At 31.4% G+C, this 21943-nt stretch overlaps 1 protein-coding gene across 1 annotated transcript in view; it reads left to right on the forward strand.

The window, feature by feature from the left end:
- Pgant1 (Polypeptide N-Acetylgalactosaminyltransferase 1) overlaps positions 1–21943 on the forward strand; it is a 116966-nt gene continuing 95023 nt past the window's right edge. The window contains exon 1 of the mRNA XM_075356478.1: positions 1–510. Coding sequence (XP_075212593.1) covers positions 303–510 — 208 coding nt within the window. The 5' untranslated portion in view covers positions 1–302. The remainder of the gene's footprint in view (positions 511–21943) is intronic.

Consider the following 21943-nt stretch of genomic DNA (forward strand, 5'->3'; position numbering starts at 1 on the left):
TGTCATGACAGCATCTAAGCGAGGCTTGTTATGTAAATGTAAATGACAGTTCGAGATTATCAGTGTAATTAGTAGATTTATATCTGATTTTTATTCCATTTATGGGCTGTTTTGAAGATATAGTTCCTGTTCGTTTATCAGATAATAGTTGTTTGAACAAAAAGTTCAATGTAGAGTATGAATACAATTTTTTGTTTGAGGAGAGAAAGAATCCTAGTAGATAGTATTAGATCGGGCGTTAACGTGATTGTTTCAATGCGGCTAATCTCTTAGTATAAACATTACACACCTTTTATTAAATTATGCCATACCTTTTTAATAGAAGAAGGAAGAATCTAATTATTAAAACCTTTAGTTTAACATTTATTGTGATAATTATTGTTCGTTGGTTAAGTCTAGAATCTAGTAGGTTAAGCGTTTATGATTACTTTGAAGAACCTGCTTTGATTTCCAAATCAAAATTATTTGTACCTGATGCACCACAGATTAAGGGTACACCATCAGCTGTAGGTAAGTTTATTTATTATTCATTTTCTATTTTAATATTTTTTTTTGTCAATTTGTAAATTATAGTCAAAAGTCTCGGAACACGCTATTGTGATTATAGAATCTCATTTTCTTACTGGTATTGCACGTTAAGTAAATGCTTAATGTATTATTAATTAGCAGTATAATTTCGTATTCTCATTGGTAAATTTTGCTGGATTTTATTAAAAACTGTACAAATCAGAGATAAGATATTTTGTGATGAAAAACACACTATGTAGATAGAGGTTAATAGTTTATAATAAACTAAAGCAAATATTTGATAGTACAACAAACAAAATTGTAAAAAATCTCTCTACCATTGAAGATTGTTTTTAGATACTTCAGTATATTGCTGTGTGAAATTATTTATGGAGTAATAACTTAAAAATAATTAATTGTTGCAGAATATTGTCAGTTTTAATTATAGTTTAAACAATTTTCAATAAATATATATACAACATGTGTTTGTGTTTAAAATGTTAAAATTTAATTACACAATGTAGATACTCAGTTTTAATAAATAAATGGCTTTATAGAGTTTTTAAACTTCCATCTATACTTTACTCTTTTAATATACATTAAATATTGTAAAGGAAATATATTGTTTTATCATTTGATTAAATCTCCAGTACAATAAAGAAAAGTGCAAGAAAATGATGTTTAAACTTTCACCGAATATATGTTTTTCTTTTTTTCAATTTTTATGCAGTTTTTAATTCAATTTAACTGTTGGTTTTATATTTCTGCATTGAATTTTTTCTACAATCCATGATAAGAAATTTTTCATGGTTCAAAATAGTTTCTTGGTAAGATTTAGTGCTAATTTTATAATTTTTTTTATAATCAGTTGATCACTATTGCCATACCTAAGCACACCATATTCAGGAGCTTTTATTTTTATGCAGTCTTCCTGATTTAATTTTGCAGTATCAGTGTTACTTCCAACTAGTTCTCTCAGACAGTTTACAATTACATTTTCAGCTTTCTTCTTTTAGTTGTATGAGACTACGCAGTTAATTTCATATAAAATCAGTAGAGAAATATTCAATTTTGGATTTGATTTCTGAATTTAAAAAAAATTTGTAAGACCACAACTACTAGAATAAGTAAAACATGAGATTTCAATCCCATATCTTGATTGATTAATCTTATTATATGTGCTATATTAAAAAAAAGTCTTCCCTATTTGAACTAGAATGTTGAATTTGAGTTTATTTTAAGCTAAGGATTATAAGACATACATATTGTGTTATTAAGTAAAAATTTTTTGGTAGCTAGATATAAATATTGATTTTACATTTCTTAAAAAGACCTTTTTTAAAAATATAAAGTCAATATTTAAATTTGGGCTTGGCTACAAAAATATTTTTACGTTTATATATATAATTTATATACAGTCATACCTGTTTAATGAAAAGGATGTGTTTCACAAAGTTATATCTTTAAACGAAACTTTATTATCAGAGGTAAAAATATTATGGTTGGGATAGGAATAAGTTCCTTGATGAGTAATATATATATATATATATATATATATATATTTAATTTTTAAAGAAAGCCATTTATATTCAATAACTTTTAATACAGTAAAAACATAAATGTTTAAAATATTTATTTTAATCTATAACAAAAATTATTTTTTTTTGTATTTGTATTAGAAAAAGATTTTCATCAGAATTATATAATAATGATCTACATGTTTAGGAAGAAATGTTTATTGTAAAATGATCATTTATTGCAACTGTGTAGTTACAACTTTTGAAAATATGAATCTAAAGTTTATTGTCTACTAGCTCCTTTCTCTTTCATTAAATGATTGATTGTATATACTTATTACATTTAATATTGATTATTTTACAGTAACACTTCTTTCTAAATTTTGGGTCATTTTCCCCCCAAAAAAATAAAAATATTTATCTATATCATTCAAACATCTTTTCAAATGTTTTGTTGTAAATCGTTTTCAGTAGAAACTTCCATCTACCGGATCAATTTTCTAATTTTTTTACTTTGCTATTCACAAGATTTTCTAAATCTTCAACTCTTGAGTGAATTAATTGTTAATTTGTGATTATAAATATACATGAAGTTTAATTTAAGTTCATTAAGTTAATATTTTCAACTAATAAATAAAGTGTTTGTATACAAAGTTCTTTGGTCTATAGACTATGGAGTTGTCCTCATTTATTCTATAGAAATATTTCCATAAAATAAGATTTTAATAAAAAATAACCAAAAAAGATTATAAATTATGGATTTATATTGAGGTTTTGTTAGCAGAGGTAACGTTAAATGAGGTATGACTGAATATGTAAACTTAAGTAAACATAAGTTTATAAAATACTTGCTCAATATTAACTTATTTTTAAAAATTATTCATTACAACCCTATAAAATACTTTTAATGAAATTCCTTCTGAATTAAAAAAAAAAAAATCAGTAATATTTGTATTGTCTGGTAACTAAGTGTGTTCATATAGCGTTAATTGGGTTAACTTTTGTTAATATTAATGAGTAAGGCTCCCAGAGAATGTAAGAATTTGTGGAAGTACTTATAATGATGAAAGACCACTGGGTCTGCAAGAAACTTATTTATACTAAACCACTGGAGTGTACTTGTGAGAACACATTCAACTCAGCAATAAACCATTATGTATTCTTGTTGCATATCCATATATATCTTTTATTTAAAATTCCTTTTCTGTTAGCTCGCATTATTAATAAAAAATTCAGAAGAATGCATAAAATATTTTTCTTCTAAAACCCTGTTTCTATTTCTAGAAATTCATGAAATGTCTTTAATGAGTACCTTTAAATTGAATAGCTTAAAATTAACAGTTTGTTAAAAAATCATTTTCTTTTTCTCATGTTCTGTTTCTTCAATGTAGATAAAATTTATATTGACAGTTTTAGTAAAGTTTAAAAGATACCATAAATTTGTTATTTGGATAAGGCTGTATTTTGAAGCTAATCACTTTCTGATCTCCCAGACCAATATATACATTTTTACCATGGAAGTTAGAGAAAAAAAGCCATTCAGCTTCTACAGCAAAATCCAGAAAATTTATTTTGTTTTTATTCTAAGCTGCAGAGTATCAGAAAAGCAAATTAAATTTTATATTGAGTATTGGTTTTTTTTTTTTTAATGAATGTAAGTAATCAAGTAGAGCTAGAAAAGAGGAATAGTTATCAGATTATGTTTCCTGTAATTAGATATAACAACTAAATTATGCATTTTCTTCATTGATACAAAATCAAATGAATGGATGGTAGCTGTGTATTTGTTCACTGGAAACCTATCTCATCTTGCCCAATAAATAAATAATTTTTGGGAAGATCACATGAAGATTACAAATTCACAATTTAATAAAAAAAATTTAATTCTATTAAGTGTGCTGGTTTTTGGTCTGGATTAAAAGAGGGAGTAATTAATATTGTAAAATTGTCAATTTAGGATTTTATGAAGCCATCTGAATTTTTCTGAAATGTTTCACATCTGACTCTATTTCTTTTATGGAATGTAGTTAATATGTAACAGTAGCTAACTGTTGTAGAAAATATAATTTATGATACATTAGATAGGTATTACTGTTAAAATTTTCAGTGTGAAACAACCTTTGTGAAGTACTGCTTGCTCAGTTTTGCTTATAGGCAGTCAGAGTAACTCATGGATATCTCATGACTTTGATAATGCTTCAGTATGTTACTCAGATAATTTCCATATGTAATTATGATGAATTATATGATGATTTATCATATAATTATACTATATGATGAATGTTAAGCAGCATTTTAATGAAATTTCACTCAGTACATAGAGTTGATAGTATGGATGATGATATGATTAAATCTGATGACAAATTTAGAATTTTTTAAACCTGTTTGACTATTGCTACATTTTTTCAAATTAAATTAAATTAAATTTTGCTCAACTTAATCATTATGTTAATAATCAAGATAAGAAACTATTCTTGTTTTTTTCCCCCAGTGAATTATTTACACCCACCTAATTATCATAATTTTATTTCTGTTTTGGTTGAGCCTTCTTACAAACCTTTTTATTATTTTTTTTTTGTTTTTGGTTGTGTGTAATCATAGCCTTTCTGATTATTTATCTTTAAAAGAAAGAATTAAAGAAACTTCAAACTTTGCTTTTATTAAGCTTTTATTTTATATCTGTGGGTAGCAGTGGAAAATTACAGCTGTAAATTCCAAGGAAATGTTTTCTTCATTACTATTATTTTAGTGAAATTTTATGGCACTTCTTAAAGAAAGACTCCCTGAATCTGAATTCTTGATTATGAATTTACAGCCGTTTTAACTTGAGCTGTTTCAAAAAAGTGCAGTTTTAACTTGAGTAAAAATTCAATTATAAAAAATCAGAACGTAGGAGTGTAAAAACCATGGCATTCTTTGGATTGTTAGACTATTAACAGGAATGGTATTTTAAATTTATTTAAAAAGAAGAAATAGTAAATTAAGTTTAAATGTAGTAACCTGGAATTTTGATCATAAAATATTACTGTTATTAAACAGAATCAGGCAATCGATAAGAAAAGTGGGGTATGTATACTACTTGCAACTAAACAGTTAAAATATATTCATAGTTGATAAAAAAATAGAAAAATTATGAGAAGAAATAAATGGCTAATCAGGAAAATAAAAACTTAAAAAATTCAATGAATATGCCACATCTCAATGCCAGTTTATGAACGTACCAAATCTGTCCAAGGTTTCAACCCAGAACCAACCGGATGAAAAACTGAAACAGTACCGTTCCATGGAGAGCAATGTAATATTTAATTGTAATAGTTGTTCTATTAAATACATTTTATTACACGAGTACGTTACTAATGTAATTACTTTAATTGTATTCTTATTGCTAATAGTATTGTAATGTGATTTAGGAAAGTAGTTCAATTAATTTTAAAGTCAGTTGTTAATAATTTTTTTAGTATTGCTATTTTTCTTGATAAAAGGATGTTTAATTAAAATAATATAAGTTTTACCTACTGCAGAAATTCAGGCCACCAGTTCAGTGGAAGATCGGGGTAATGAATCGGACAAGTCCACCCTCTGTACAGAGAGAGTGGACTTGTCTGATTTTTTAGTGTATTTAATAAAAAATTTCCTTTCTGAGGTTAAGAATAATTTTACTATCGTCAAGTCCATTGAGTGTTCCATTTACTTGGGAAAGCTTCAGTAAACAATTAAAAAATATTTTCATGACACCGTGTCTGGAAATTTGCTATTTATATTATTCTGTTTTCAAAATTCTGTGTTGAATCATTTCTCTAACTTCCATGTCTTTGAATACAAAAATTTTTAATAAATCAACTTGTAAGTCATTACAAGCCTGGTTTTTTTACCCAGTAAGGAGAAGTGTGGCACCTTTAATTAATGACAGATATCTTGAGTGTTTTTTACAAACTGATTTAAATAATGGTGAACTGTAGACTGGTTTAGCATCTTGAAAGGAATAGTTACTGCATCAGAAAAGAGAAAATTCTGACAACATATCTTTTGACTGATCACTAGGACCACCCTTGAAGCAGTCAATACAGAATGCTCTTGCTCTAAGCAAATATCTTGTCTTCTTCAGCATGAAAAAAGAAGGAATGTACAAATCTTGGCAAAGGCGTTAATGACTTAAAGGAGCAAGGGATAGATTGATCATATACTATTTATAGCAGGAACCCAGATAATAGAAATTTCACGTTTTGAGTTTGAACAGTAGTTTCCAGATCACTTGCATCAGAAAACAGTGCCTTTCAATGTACTATTGATTATTTTGTTTTAAGTTTTCATTATTTTTGTGGGAATTAACAAAGTTATAAGTTATAAACCCATCGTTTTCTCTACATTTTAATGATTTTGCAATTTGTGTTATCACACTTCATGGTAGTTGTTAAGAATTTGCTGTAAAATTCAGTTTTATCTTCTTAAGGTTGGAAAAAACTATTGGATACAAATTTCCTCCAAATTCCAAAAACAGGAATTTGCTTTTGCTTTTCTTAAAATTTATTGATGAAATATAGAACTGTTATATTAACAAGAAATCTCACTAACACAACATGCAAAGTTTTGATTCCCATTTTGATGAACACATGAAATTGCTTAGTTTAAAATTTAATTTTTAAAATGTTAGATAATAGTTCAGATAGGAGTCCAAATTGAACATTTTCCTTGAGTCCTGTCAAGCTTTGGTGAGTTCTTAGCAGAATTATGATTTAGTTGTTCACCATCTTCTCATGATAAAAAGCTATTAATTGTTGGGATACTGTTCAATATAGTTCTTCATTACTACCCATTCTATTTGTGACTTGTGCTTCAGCAGAAATTGGAGACTGTTCATTCCATTTTTATACAACTACAGTAGCAACTGTATCTGGGGCAATAATGATTCTATACTTGTGTCATTATCTTGCATCATTTGGTGATGGCTAATATGTCATTTGTTCTCAATCATGTGTCAGCATAATTTAATATATTGTTGTTATCATCTGTCTGAAAGTGTAACAGTTGATTGTTCGCTTTGTGTTGGTGTTCATTAAATGGCACTATAATGGAAGTTCTTAGTAGCAAACAGGATAAATTTATTTTCACAGATGATGTCGTTAAAACAGGCAAGCTATTTTAATTTTTCAAACTTATTGATAGAATTTAGGAATATTTTTCAGTTTTGCTTTTCTTAAATTTTTGTTGGAATCTTTCCACATCTCCATGGATAATAATTAGTTTAGTTCACTATAGATTTTTTTTGCAATTGTGGATTTAAAAAAAATTCTTTCAGCACACAAAAACAACTATAAAAATTAAAAAAAAACGACTGCCAAAAAAAAAAAAATTGTCAAATTGAACTAATGAAAAATCTGATGTGAACACCACATCACTTCCGTATACGCCTGTTAAATTACATATACACATTTTTTGATGCACTTCATTCAAACTTATTTCATTTGAAAGTGAGATACGATCCTCTAATTCTTTAATAAAGTGGACGGTTACACAACTGCTGAAATATTAGTTTTTATTAATATTAAATATTTATACTATTATTAATTTAACAATCTTACATGAAAGATTAGGCTAGAGTAAAAGTCCCTTTATTACTCGTATTACTCAGATCAGTATTATTGTATCTTTGTGAGTTGCTGATTAACAAAGGTTTCAGATTTCTGGTGTGTCGTATAAATAAAAGTTAATAATAATAATTAAACTATTCTGTTTAGTGAACTCCTGTATACTGGTCACAAATGTTAATTTTGACCTTATGGGTAAAATATTTAGTTTTTATTATTGGTTTATTTGGTGAATAATCAAAAATGAAAAAGAAACAACCATACGGGAAAAAGACATGAAATGTATCTCAAAAAATTGGAAGAAAATGTTAAAACCAAAGCAAGAAGTCTTTGTATCGATAAGAAAGTTTTGTTCCTCAATGAAAATATTTAAATGTAGTCGGGGGGGGGGGGGGGGGGGGCTTTTTAATGTAGAATAATTAGAGGTCCTTAATGTAGGAAAATTAATTATTTAGAGGCCCCCAACTGCATTTAAATATTTTCGTTGGACTTAATTTTCTTACTGATGTAAGACCTGGTGAGAACTGAGAACTTAATCATTAGACAACCTTAAGTGCTTGTTGTTTCCACAATATGAAAAATATATTTAAACAAATTAAAACTGTTTGAAAGTTGATTGATCCCCATTATTTTGTTTAATTAAATACTGCATAATGATGTTTACTCCTTTATTTCCATATCTTGTTTCTTTTTTTTATATTTCCATATCTTGTTTCTTTTTTTTATATTTCCATATCTTATTTTCGTTTTTTTAGGTCAATTTATTATTGTGTTTTTAGTTAAATTTATTTATTTTTTTTAATTTTTTGGCAGTCGTGTTTTTTAATTTTTATAATAACTTTTGTTATTTAATAATTTTATTGATCATCGAGCAAAATTCACAATTTGAAAACCTATGTATAACGTATTTAATGTACTGAGCCAAATGAGGACACTGTAATCATTTCAATTTGTTTATTTAATTGGCATATACCAATCTAAACTTAGATTTTTCAAGCGATTGAGTTCCTTGAGACACTTTTTATCGTGCAGGTTATACAGCAATTTTCTAGGATACAAACAACTAATGGCTAAACTCTCCAATTTTCTCATGTGACTCAGTGCTATCTAAGCCTAGCCCTTGGCAAAGATGTAAGTGATTAGATATACGACAGCTTTACCTAGGATAGTCCCTTGTAATTTATGCAGTCACAGTCCAGCACAGTATTACTGGCAGCATACGCCGTTCCACTTTGCTCTGTCCCTTTAAAGCATCAAATTCAACAATAATGGGCTCAGTCTGATACCGACAGCATTACTTCTAATTATACTGTTATCAAACACTACAAAGACTGTTTGTGAGAGCTCACCAGGCTCAATCTGGTTTCAGCTTAGTGCAGGCCACTTGATTTTTCTGAGCGTATCAGTCAATTTTTGATCTTGTTTGGTTCCATTGTGATTTTGTAATATACTAGCAAAAACCCTGTTTGAATTTTGAAAATTGGAAGATTGGTTGCGAAGATATAACAACATTTCTGAATAACCGTGATCTGTTAGATCGAGAGTATACCTGATGCCGGCAAAAGTTAGCCTTCAGCCTGCCAAAAAATATCCTGTTTGAATTTTGAAAATCAGACGATTGTTTGCAGAGATGTTATAAGAGCATCGCATTGCACCTCCCAAAACAGCTCCCCAGGGGCACCTCAATTGTTACCAGTAGGTGGTGATGATTGGTCTAGTCTCGCATGATGTGCTCACCGCTTTAGCTTCACACACAGTTTCCACAGGAAGCCCATTATTATTAAATAGACATTTTTTAATTTATTTAATATTTTATATTTTTAATGTAAATCTAATTTTTTTATTCTCTGTAATATTATTCATCCCAGCTAACACAGTGATAGAGTTCATTAATTTAATTCACAGTTCATTAATTTAATTCTTAAAGTTTGTGCTTGAACCAGAAAAATTTCAGTGCCACATGTATATTTTTATAGCCTATGACAAACCTGATAAAGTAAGGATTCCAGCCCAGGTTGATACATCTAAATCGGTTTGGCTGTTGAGCTGCTATGATGGAACATACATACATACCTACATACATTACACTCCTTCTTGGGCAGTCTTGTAAAACCTGGCAGCATTATTTCTTATTTTCTCTCTTACTCTGTATGTTATTCTTAAAAATGTTTTTGTGTACAATCATGGGTTTTCCCTTTCAGTTTGGCAGTTCTGAAAAATTAAATAACTTTTTTATTGACCTTTACTGTAGGTTTTTACTTGTTTGTGTTGGGATGATAACCTTATTGGTTTTCTAAAAAAAAAAAGGATCATTTTGTAACAGATGCAGTTTCATCTTACTAAGGAATCAAAACTATTTCTACATTTATATCTATTGTTCTTTTATCTATTTATAATTTTTGTTTGTAATAGCTTAATAACTGCTCCTCCTTGTCTTTTTTTTATATTGCCAATTTCTTTCTTTTACAAATCATTTATGTATTTGCTACAATATTTTTACTTGTGTACAGATTACAGAATTTAGAATTTATTATATAACATACATATGAAACTAAATTACTGATTACATTATGATGCCAAGAATGTAGAACAACTTACCTTAGAATAAGAGACAGACAACTTAGGTGTCCATTTTTGGCAGGCCAGTTGGACTGAATTGTCCAATGGCCATTACTTGGATGATATTTTCTTGATGTAAAAAATATGCAGGTTGCTAGGGACATTTCCCCCAAATGGCATATAATACAGTTTCTTCTTGGATGTGGTGCCTTTAGAAATAGGTTGGCCAGATTTGGTTCGACTAATTCAGGCTTGTACCTGGAATGTATGGTCATTGATGATGTGCACCGTGCCTGTATGTCTGTCCCCAGGTATGAAGCTGAACATACAAAAGTTAGAGAGCTTGTGAGGATCAGTTCTGGTTTTGATATGCTAGGTAATAGGAAAGCTGAAAGGGGATGGTATATAGTTTCTGGCTTCCTGAGATTCTTAGCCCTGCGGTGGATGGCCGAGGAGTTTGATGCTGTTATGGATGCATAGATAGGATAGAAACTCAGGGTGGTTAGAAGCCTGTCTGGTTGGTTACTTTGCTAAGGTAGGCGTTTTTGCATGAAGCCCTGCTTAGCTGAGATATTCTCTGTAAGATGAGAATGGATGTCATGAGAACTCTGTGATGGAGCTGTGATTTGGAAGAGTGTAGACATTGACCTTGCTCTCAAAAGCAGCCTGATCAGAGAGAGAGAGAGAGAGAGATATGTTTTCATTAGAAATTTATTAATTTGTTTGTTGGTTTTAGTACAAAATTGTCATTGGAATCAACACTTGTTTTGTTGGAATGAGAATAATATTTTTAGTGTTTAAAAAAACTCGGTCAATTAGTGATTTGAGTTCATAATATAATTGAAGTTAGATATGGGAATAGTTTTTGTGAGAAAAGTTTGATGTTAGAGGAAGTCACAGGAATCACGGTTTCACGAATCAGTTAATTGATAGTTGAGGCTTGTAAATTATAGTAGGTGGTCGAAGTTGGAAGAAGCCATACATAGGCGATAGTAAGTTGTGTAACTACACTAATGGAAATGTCTCCTGAGGCATCCTGACAGAGGCCAAACTGAAGACTGTGATGTGTTATCAGGTTTAGTGGGTCTAAGAGATTAACTCTGGTAAAGCCCATCGGGGTTAGGAACGGAGGGTTTGGTGTGGCGACCAGGATCATCACAAAGTACCGTATTTATTCGAGTACCCCTCCCCCCTCCCCCGAATAAGCCTCACACCACGAATTTCCGGACCGAAAATAAAAAAAAAAAATCGAGTATAAACCGGTATTTTAAAGTGCAATAGATATGATAAAAGATTACGGAAATACGAGAATATTCAGAATGTAAATCATTTAATTCGTTCATTTAAATTACAATATTAATAATTAATTATCGTAAGCACTAGTTTTGTTCAGAATCAGTAGGCCAGTAAAACGAAAAGAAAGCATCATGTTGAAAAGGATCATTTCAATACGCTTTTTAATACGGGATTTTATTTTTAAAATTTGTCACTGTCGTTGTCTGTAGAAGAGTTACCGGTAGTCTCCACGTCGCTCTGCCAAAGGTGATTGTCTTCACTACCATCAAGTTCATTAGATATTTCGCATTTTTTTAAAATTTCCTTACTAATTCCGTGGAAATACCTTCCCAAGCATCTTTTATCCAAACACAAATCCGGTTAAAATCTGGGCGTTTGATTCTTCCTGTAGGCGTGAGAAAGAAATTTTCATCAGCCATCCATTTACTGTACAGTTGTTTTAATGTAGATTTTAACGGTTTATTAATGCAGACATCTAGTGGTTGCAATAGAGATGTCAATCCGCCTGGAATTATTACTTGGTCTGTCATACCCTTTTTTAAAATGTCTTTCACTTTATCAGTCATGTGCCCCCGATAACTATCCATTACTAGCATATCGGTATTTTTTTTATTAAGTAAATCTCGTGATCGCTTTTGCTATACACACCTGATCCAATCTAAAATTAAGGTTTCGTCCATCCAACCTGATTCTTGTGCTCTGATAATAACTCCATTTACCTGTACGGTAGGAAGAGTTTTTCTTTTAAAAACAATGTACAGAGGTAACTTTGATCCATCAGTAGTTAAAGCATAACACTACACCTTTGTTTTTCATTACCACCAGTGTGAATCGTAACACTTTTTTCACCTTTTTTGTTTACGGTTTTGTCAAATGGCATTTCAAAGTATACGGGGGTTTGATCAGCGTTTCCTATTTGAGAAGGCCTTTATCTTTTTATTTCTGTATTTGTGAAAATGTATTATTTTTTGTTCATAAGCGTCTGGAAGTCATTGAGAAACGGTCGTCTTTCGTCTTATTGACAAATCATTTGCTGCAAAAAATCGTGTTATCCATCCACGGTTTGCTTTAGAATCAACTTTATTCAATGATTTAGCGATTTCACGATATGATTGACACATTTCTGTCGTGACAGCATAACCGCATTTCCTTTTTTCCATAACAATCATACATTTTTTTCTATGTCTGTGTATTTTGGTTTTAAGCCACGAAAAGCCCTTTCATTACCAGTGCCTTTCATCAGAAGTTGTTTCTTCTTACGCCAGTCTCGAATGCAGCTTTCATCTACGTCAAATTTTCTTCCTGCCTCCCGATTTCTAATTTTTTCAGCCTCTTCTATAACGCGCAGTTTTTCATTTACTGTAAAAGATCCTAGACGCTGACCTTTTGTACTCATTTTAATGCCGTAATTAAAATAAATCACCGAATTAAACTTTATAAGATAAAATGATAAGATGCAGATAAAATGCACATAACCGTCCACATATACAAACGGTACAATGACTATGGCGAATAGACAAGACGACGATGGGTAACTGATACTGTAACTGCAGTGTCATTAGAACCGGATGCAGCCTATACAGAATGAATCAGTTTTATAAAAATACCGTAACTTCGTTTCTATCGATAATATGAACAGGATGTTAATAATTAAGGATGTATTCTGTATAAGGGGCATCGGGTATTGATAAACGAAAGCCTAATGTAACTATATTTATGCGATTGTATTAGGTACTTCTAAGAAAACGTTTACTTTACATAAATTATCCTGGCCAAAGGCTATGTTTCAAATAAGCTCCGCCCCTTATTTTTTATCTCCAATTCCAAGAAAAAAAGTGCGGGTGTGCTCGAAAAAATACGGTAAGAGTCTTCTTCAACAAATTGAGGTTAGTATGTCTCTTGAATAGCACCATTCATATTCTCTGACCAAACCCGGTAATTTCAAACTTTTATCTTCTACCATGAAAGTCATGAGAATAGTTTTTTAGTTTAGAAAATCATTATTTGCCTCTGCAAGAAACAAATGGAGAAAGGTGCAAAACTCTGTACAAAAGTTAACGGTAGTTGTTGGCAGTTTACTAACAGGTGGATCTGCTCTTTGATAATGCATGTTTTCAGTTGTTCAAAACATGATGAACAGTTGAAACGTTTTGATGTGAGATATTGAGCAGTCTGGAAATGATTTTAATTTTAAATGTTTAAAATCTATTTTATATTATTCTATTATTTGAAAAAATTAAAATCATTTTAAACAGCCAGGAAAATTCTTCAACAAGGAAATCAAGTTACCTCCTAATTTAAAAAATGCTTATAGTCAATAGGATTATGTTGAAAATAAATTGAGACATATTTTCATTGTAAAAATAAGGATTTTTAAATAACTATCAGTTTATGACAAAGCGATTCTTGCTTACTTGGAAGCTACTATTAAAATATAGGGAATTATAACATTCATGATTTAACTGTAAAATAATTAAATATTATTAATATTCAGCCATTATATTAATTGAGCATGCTAGTGCATATGGTATGTTTATAATTATTAAAAATATTTTAATTAGTTGACATTTTTTAATGATTAAAAAAAAAATTAATTATTTTGCTGATAGAAAATTTCATCTATTTGTATTGAAATAAATTAAAAATTATTATAAATGTTTGTAGAATAGTAATAATTACTTGTGTAGTTTACATAACATATTTTATTTTTCTCAACCTTTTGGCAGAGATTTCTCAGTTTAGGCATGCAAAGTCCTACGAGAAATTTTGTTGAGGAATAGCTCACGTCAAATGGAGGACTCATCATGATCAAAAAATTACTAATATAATTTTGATACATTGAAATCAGTAGTTCTTCAGAATAGATAAATAATCCAAGATTATTTATTTATATAAATAATGTAAATAGTCTGTCAATATTCAACTACTGGATACCTTTATCCAGTTATTTATAATTTTGAGCTATAATGTGATTGGCCTTCATTACTGGCTCCTAGTATTGCAGGAAATAATTTAGTACTTTTATAGATGAGTGAAGTAAAGATATCTATTTTGCAGTTCAGGTAAAATATAAGTTACAAGTACAGTTAATGTTTATAATGCTACAGGCACTTAAAAATATATCAGTATAGGTGAATTGAAAGTGAGTTTATTCATTCTTTAAAACTTAATTGTATTATAAAATATCTAAAAAATAAAAATAATTAAAACGTTTAAAATATCATGAAATACTTACCTTATGCATTTGTAAGCTCAATTAAGAGTTTCTGAATACTAATAAAAAGTAATTTACATATATAGCAGTAGCACGTTTGTTACAATCTCATATTTTTAATGGTAGTTATTAATTCATGTATTTCAAGATAAATAATATACATAATTTTGTTAACAAATAATATCTACATATGTTATTTACCTAATTTAAATGTAATCTGTATGTGTGCAAATATGTTTTTCACTTTTAAACACAATTAAACATTTGTTACCGGTTAATGCCACTCACTCACACTTTTAGATACATACCATATAAAATAACAAAATAAAGTAAAACGTATACCTAGTAACATACAATAAATAACTTGCATTAATAGCATTGGTCAATAATGGTTTTCTTAAATGGTCAGTATTTGTTGAAATTTATGTATTTTTGGGTGCTGATTCCAAATATGAAGTAGAATTTCCATTTGTGCCTCAGATGTTTTGTAATTGCCCTTCCTATTTTCCAGGAAGTACATGTACATGAACATTACAGGTACATTATCACTACAGGTAGTATATTATTACTATTATTTTATTTATTGCAGCACTTAAGTTGTTAAATAAACTATTATTTGTTTGAGTTGATAAATATCAATAAAAAATAAGTATCACTATTATTTACACAGTAATTAAAATGATTACAAATGACACACATATGATTCATGTCATGTTTTTTTCTAAAATATTGGCCACATTAATGGTGAGTTAAAATTAAAGTCTCAGAGGAGAAATATAACTTCACTGATAAATAAAAATCATATAGACTATATTTTGGATGTAAAGTAGGTGATCAGGACAGGTCCTAGTCTTCTCATATTTGCTGTAATTCATGTGTAACGCTGCTGACTAGTTGGTTGAATGGATCTAGTATTCGCATGATATTCGCAATTTATTTGTTTGGTGAGAACCGAAGGATCATTTTACGGACTGCTATATTTATATAATGAAATTATCAGGGATAACAGCTAAGACTAGACATTCTGTTAAATATCCTGATATTCCCTCAGTTACAAGATCAGTGTCTCACAGTCCGCAGTTTTCTAATTCCAGACCACCAAAAACATGAAATTACACTAAGATGAAGTTGTTGATGTTGAAGGTTGTACGAATTTATCATATTACGGACAAAGGAGAGACCCAGACTTATTAGAAAATACAAATACTGAACCATACTTAACTAATCAGTAAGGATTGAATTATCTTGTTCATCATCTAAATTTATCTAAAAATCAAGCAGAAATTCTCGCATCATGACAGAAAGGTTGGAATCTTTTTCAACATGATATTGAAATAAATACTTTCCATGACAGGCATGTAAATTTGAACATTTTCTTCCAGTGTGAGGACTTAGTTTACTGTAATGATGTAGAATCTTTACTAGCAACTTTGGAACATCCTGATGAATGAATGGCATCTTTTATAGACCCCTCAAAGCATAGTTTGAAAGCAGTCCTTCTTCATGTTGGAAATAATATCTCTCAATATTTTTAGCTCGTACAGCTTTCATGAAGGAGTCATTTAAAAGTAGTGTTGGATGTGTTTCAGTATGAGAAACATTTGTGGTGTACATTTGATGTGATTATATATATTTGTTGAGTCCTGATAGTGATAGTTCTATTATTTGGTTTACAGCTTCTGTATACTAATTTTTTTTGCTTGTTGTGCGAGTGGAACAGGAGAGATAGGAAGATCATTATACTAAAAAAGAAGGCCAAAAAGAGAAAAATTGACTGTAGGAGAGAAGAAGTGTAGAGAAGAAGAGAGAGTAGTGTGCCCAGCATTAGTAAACCTGAAAAAGTACACATTAAGCTTGGTTTAATGAAAAGTTTCATTAAAGCAAAGGATTGTGATGGGACTGACATTCACTTTATAAAAATAAGTCTCCTAATATAAGTGATGCTAAGATAAGGAAGGGTATGTTTGTTGGACTGCAAATAAGAAAACTAATGAATGATATTGAATTTGAAGACAGTTTGAATGACTGTGAGGTTGCTACATGGAAATCTAACAACTTCCTTGGAAATCATAAGGCAGATAACGGCAAAGAACATTACTGAGCTTCTTAAACCTATAAAGCACTTGGATGTAATGTGTCACTAAAGATCCGCTTCTTAAATTCTCATCTGGATTTTCCCTACCAATCTTGTAGTTGAAAATGATGAACACGGAGAACGCTTTCACCAGGAAATATCCAACACGGAAGCACGCTACTACGTGAAATGAAACCAAGAATGCTGCTGACTCTTGTTGGAATCTCAAGACAAACCTCGGCAAACTACCTCAGAAAATCCAAAAGAACGAGATTGAGTGTTGAAGAAACAAGCAGTTGCATGGTTCATATTGTTATACTACCATTACAGTGCTTTTTTCTTACAACAAAAATAGGTAATTGCAAAAAAAGTATGCCTGATAGAAAGAAACACCTTAAATATTTGAAGTCAGCATCAAATATACTCTAAAAATTGGCTATTGAATTTTGTTGAATTTGGTCCGGATCGGTTTGTCCTAACGCGTGTTAATGGGTTTTTTAACGTTTTTGAAATTTAAAAATCTTTTTTTCGGGCGAACCCGAAGGTTTACGCAATAATGTTTTAGACAAATGTTTCTGGGCTTAAAAAAAGAAAATTTTCGGTTTTTGTTTGATCGTGATCGGACGAGCGGTTGTCGAGATACACGTTTCCGACCGTATTCGTGCTGGGGCCCAATTGGGGGGGGGGGGCACGGGTATAATTTTGGTAGCGGTCGGAAGCCGACACGAATCGGGATGGCAGATTTTTTTCCCGTGTCGATAGGCCTAACGGTTGCCGAGTTATTGGCGATGAAAAATCGGCAAAAACGCTCCCTTAGCCTTGAAATCTTCCCTTACCGCGTCGAAGCAATTTTTCCAAAATCGCTGTCGTAACAGTTAAAAAGTCGAAAAAAAACCAAAAAATACTAGATTTTCTGCTGAATTTTTTGACGGCAAGCACGTTTCTGTTGCGCGATGGGGGACCGGGCAGTTAAGTTTTGAAAATCGGCCTCAAGGGTAGATTTATAAAAAAATCTTAAACGAACGAACCGAGCGTCGGAGTAAGAAAAGGAAGCAACCCAGTAGGTAAAATCGGCTCGGAAATCCAGTTTTTCAACTATAAATGGAGTATCTCCAACCGTTATCGGTATAGGACAGTGCCGTTAATTGAACCGAAACCGAAAGTAGGATCGAGTCGAAAATTTGGTAGACTGTTAATTTGACGACCCCAAGCAGGGCGGTGAAATTTGAAAGCGATCGGTCGGCCGGTTTTTCGCGAATTCAAGTACGAAATCCGGTTTGACGCTGTCTGAGTTGAAATGCAAACTTACAGCATATCCGTATACCCGACATGCATTATGACGGAGAAAAAGCGTTCACGACTAAAAACGAGATTCGCACGTGAGGATAGGGTGAGGAAAGATTAAATAAAAAAGAATTCCCATTAGCAATTTACCAAAGTTAAACGTCTCCCTGCCGAAAAAATAAAAAATAAAAGGAATATAGAGAAAAATCAAAAAAAAAGTTAATTCTCCGCAGTAAAAGAGTACGGCAGCCCGCCTAAACTGTCCATTACCAACAAGAAAAAAATTAAAGAAACGTGCATGCCCAACGGCGACAGAGTCCGAGAAAATACTTTTAAAGCGGACAATTTTTCAATTCTCTGCAGTAAAAGACTACGACAGCCCGCCTAAACTGTGCATGACGAACAAAAAAAAATGTAAAAATTATATGGGTGCTTCGCAGCCATATAAAAGCAAATTCTATACATAACTTTTCCCTACATTAATTTTAATGCCATATTCCTACATGACTTCTTCTTAAATATCATCCTCAGTAGCATTTTAGTCTCATCTACCAGTAACAACATGTCAACCACAAATCTTATCCAAGCAATCTTCTGACCTCCAATACATATTCCTTTCCCACCCTGCTGTAATTTCTTAATTATATCTTCTGTATAAAGATTGAAAAAAGTGGGAGACAAACAGCATTGTTGTTTTACTCTCTACCAAACTCTATCCACTCTCAAAGCCTGTCATTTACTTTAATAGCTCCATATTGTTATAAGTATAATTTCTTGATGAGCCTTCTGTCCAGTTTACTCGTTTCTCTTTTAGAATTTACATGAGCTTGATCCATTCAACCTTATCAAAGGCTTTCTCCACATTAATAAAGCAATAAGTAATTCTGTTTCCCTGTACTTTTTGTTGATCACCCTGACCAATCTTATAGCATCCCTAGTTCTTTTCCCTGTTCTTAGACCAAACTGTTTTTTCCGCTGTTCTCTTTCATTGTTTTTAAGATTCTTCAGTTCAGTACTCGTAGCACTATTTCCGCAGTATGTGAAATAAGACTTGATCTGTGCTCTTAACATTTTTTTATGTTCATTTTCTTTGGTAAAGGAATGATATCTTCACAATGTCCTCCAGCCACACTCCACTATTGTATATTTTATTACACATATGATTGTTATGTCATCTAAACTTTCCTCTTTCAGACATTTAAAGAATTTCACAGGTAGCTCATCAATCCCCAGAGATTTTCTTTTTTTCATTTCCTTTATTGCTTGTCTTACTTCTAACTTTATTATCGGTGGCTCCTTAACAAACTCTTCTACATCATTCTCTAATTGTATTGTCAATTCCTTTGGTTTACATCTGTCATGTATAGGTCCTTTATGTATTATTTCCATCTATTCTTCACTTCTTCCGGAGAATGGTTCCGGTTCTTTATTTATATAATTCCTTAGCACTCTTTCCTTCAATTTCTCTCATTTTACCTCCGCTAACCATTTGTTCCCTGTACTAATTTTTACTTAGTACAGTAATATGACATTAGGTCATATTGCCCTTTTCTTTCTAGATCTTCAATATCCTCACATTCTTCCCTCAACCAACTTTCTTTTGCTTTCTGTACTTCTTTCTGTAATTCATTATTTAATATCCTATACCTTGATCTACTACTTATCCCATTTTTGTTTTTCTATTTTATCTTTCTGTCTTTCCTCCGTTTCCTTCATCATTTCAGTTGTTACCCAGAGTTTTTGCCCTTTTATCCTCATAATAACCTTTTTCTTTCTCAGGTGTTTCTTTGATAGCCTTATTTATTCTTTCACATAAGTCTTCTGCCGTCTCATTTTCTTTTTTTGCCTCAGTAATAGCCTTGTTTAATAATTCTCCTATTCTGTCTACTCCCTCCTGCGATTTATCTACATTCCATTTTTTAATCTTTTTTACTATCTTAACTTTCTTGAGGGTTACATTCATTAACACAGGCTTATATTCATCAGTAACATATTTGGTAGCTTCCTATATCTGCACCATATAATCCACTAGCACTCTACACTGAATTTCTTCTATATCTACTTTCTATTAATATGTGGTCAATCTGATACTGGTTCTATTACCCCAGAACACAAATCCGGTTGGTTATTTTGCGAAACCAATTTTATGATATTAGAAATAGTATGAATCCTGATATTACAGTTTATATGGATGGCTCTAAAAATTAATGAATTCTTTTGGTTGTGCTTTTGTGGTAAACAGCAGAACATACATGTTTGGCTTCCACAGTATCTTCAGTATTTTTGTCTAAAAGCTGCTTGCTATTAGTAAGGCCTTAATTATAATTAGCCCAACAATTCCTCATGTACTTATTTGCTCAGATTCAATGAGTGCCTTAAAGGCGATTAGTGATGTGTACTCCAGACACCCTGTTGTTTGTTAGATTCAGTGTGTTGTTTCGCAAATGACTAGATGTAATACAACAGTGAGCTTCTGCTGGATCCTCAGTGATGTAGGGATTTCAGGCAGTGAGCATGCAGATAGTGCAGCAAAGAAGGCTTGTTTTCAGCCTACTTCTGTTGCTTCTAATGATGTTGTCTATTTGCTGAGTGGTAGTTCACAATGAATGCCAAAATGAATGGGATGCTATTATTAACTATAAATTTCATCCAGTTAAGCACACTGTGTCATTGTGGACCCTCCTCAAGCAGAAGTAATCGCCAGTGGGAGGTTATTCTTTGCCATTTATGAATAGGACACACTGTGCTCACTCATGGACACCTGATGACTCAAACAGATGCACTCTTTTTTGTTCACTGTAAATGCCAACTAACAGTGCACCATATCCTTGTGGATTGTATCTGTTATGCGGCTTTACTGTCGCAAGTTTAACCTAGGGCTAACATGCGAACTGTTCTAGGGGATAATGAAATTCTTATGTTTTACAGTTTCTTAGGGCCGTCCATTTATATTCAAGTATTTGAATTACTGTAGTGAGTTATACTGCCATAAAGCAGATGGTTATTTTATTACTTTAATTGGGATATATATATATATCTTTGTTTTATCTGATATATCTTTGTTTTTAGAGCAAATATCGTGTCCAGGTGATGATAATGTGGAAGCGTTTTTTGCCCAGAAAAACCATCTATCACCTAGCATAACCCACATCCACCTTTTGCTCTTATGATTTTTAAACTATGTATTTGTTACAAAAATCTCCCCTAGACTATCCATCATCATTTTCCCCTACTACAACATTCCAATCTACACACACACTCCAATAACCACTCTCCAACAATCCTGTTCTTTTTCGGTTAACTTTTTAATATTCTCATACATCTTTCTATTTACTCATCCTCATACACAGACATTGGTATGCATACTTGAACTATGACTAGATCTTTGCTAACATTGCCACTCTTAATGCTATAATTCTATCATCTACGTGAACTGCTTTCTATATTCATCTTACTGTTCCATTTCTCACTGTAATTCCCACTCCATTTTTCTTCTCTTAATGCCAGAATAATATATGGTAACTTCTCCACCCTTCATTTCATCTTCCCTTCCCATCTAACCTTGCTCAGATCCTTTATATCAGTTTTATTTAACTTTATTTCCCCTTTCACGTTCCCCAATTTTCCTGCTGGTGAACAAGTCTTCACATTTCTCCTGTTGGTTTTCCCCCTAGATCTGATTGGGAAGTCATTTTACCTCAACAATGTTTAACAGAAGAAGACATCATGGTGTCCTTCAAGGAATATTATTAAGATTTCTAATACAGTGATTTTCCATTCCCTTCTGTATTCTAATGCTGTTGATCTCATGAAGTAGTTCATCCAAATTTAGAGCCACTTCGCCCCCAAGGACAGTAGAGTGCCTTAAACCACTACCACTCATCTGCCTCAGGATGGGTGGCTTCCT

The sequence above is a fragment of the Lycorma delicatula genome, chromosome 1, assembly GCF_047948215.1.
Source record: "Lycorma delicatula isolate Av1 chromosome 1, ASM4794821v1, whole genome shotgun sequence".
NCBI lineage: Eukaryota > Metazoa > Arthropoda > Insecta > Hemiptera > Fulgoridae > Lycorma > Lycorma delicatula.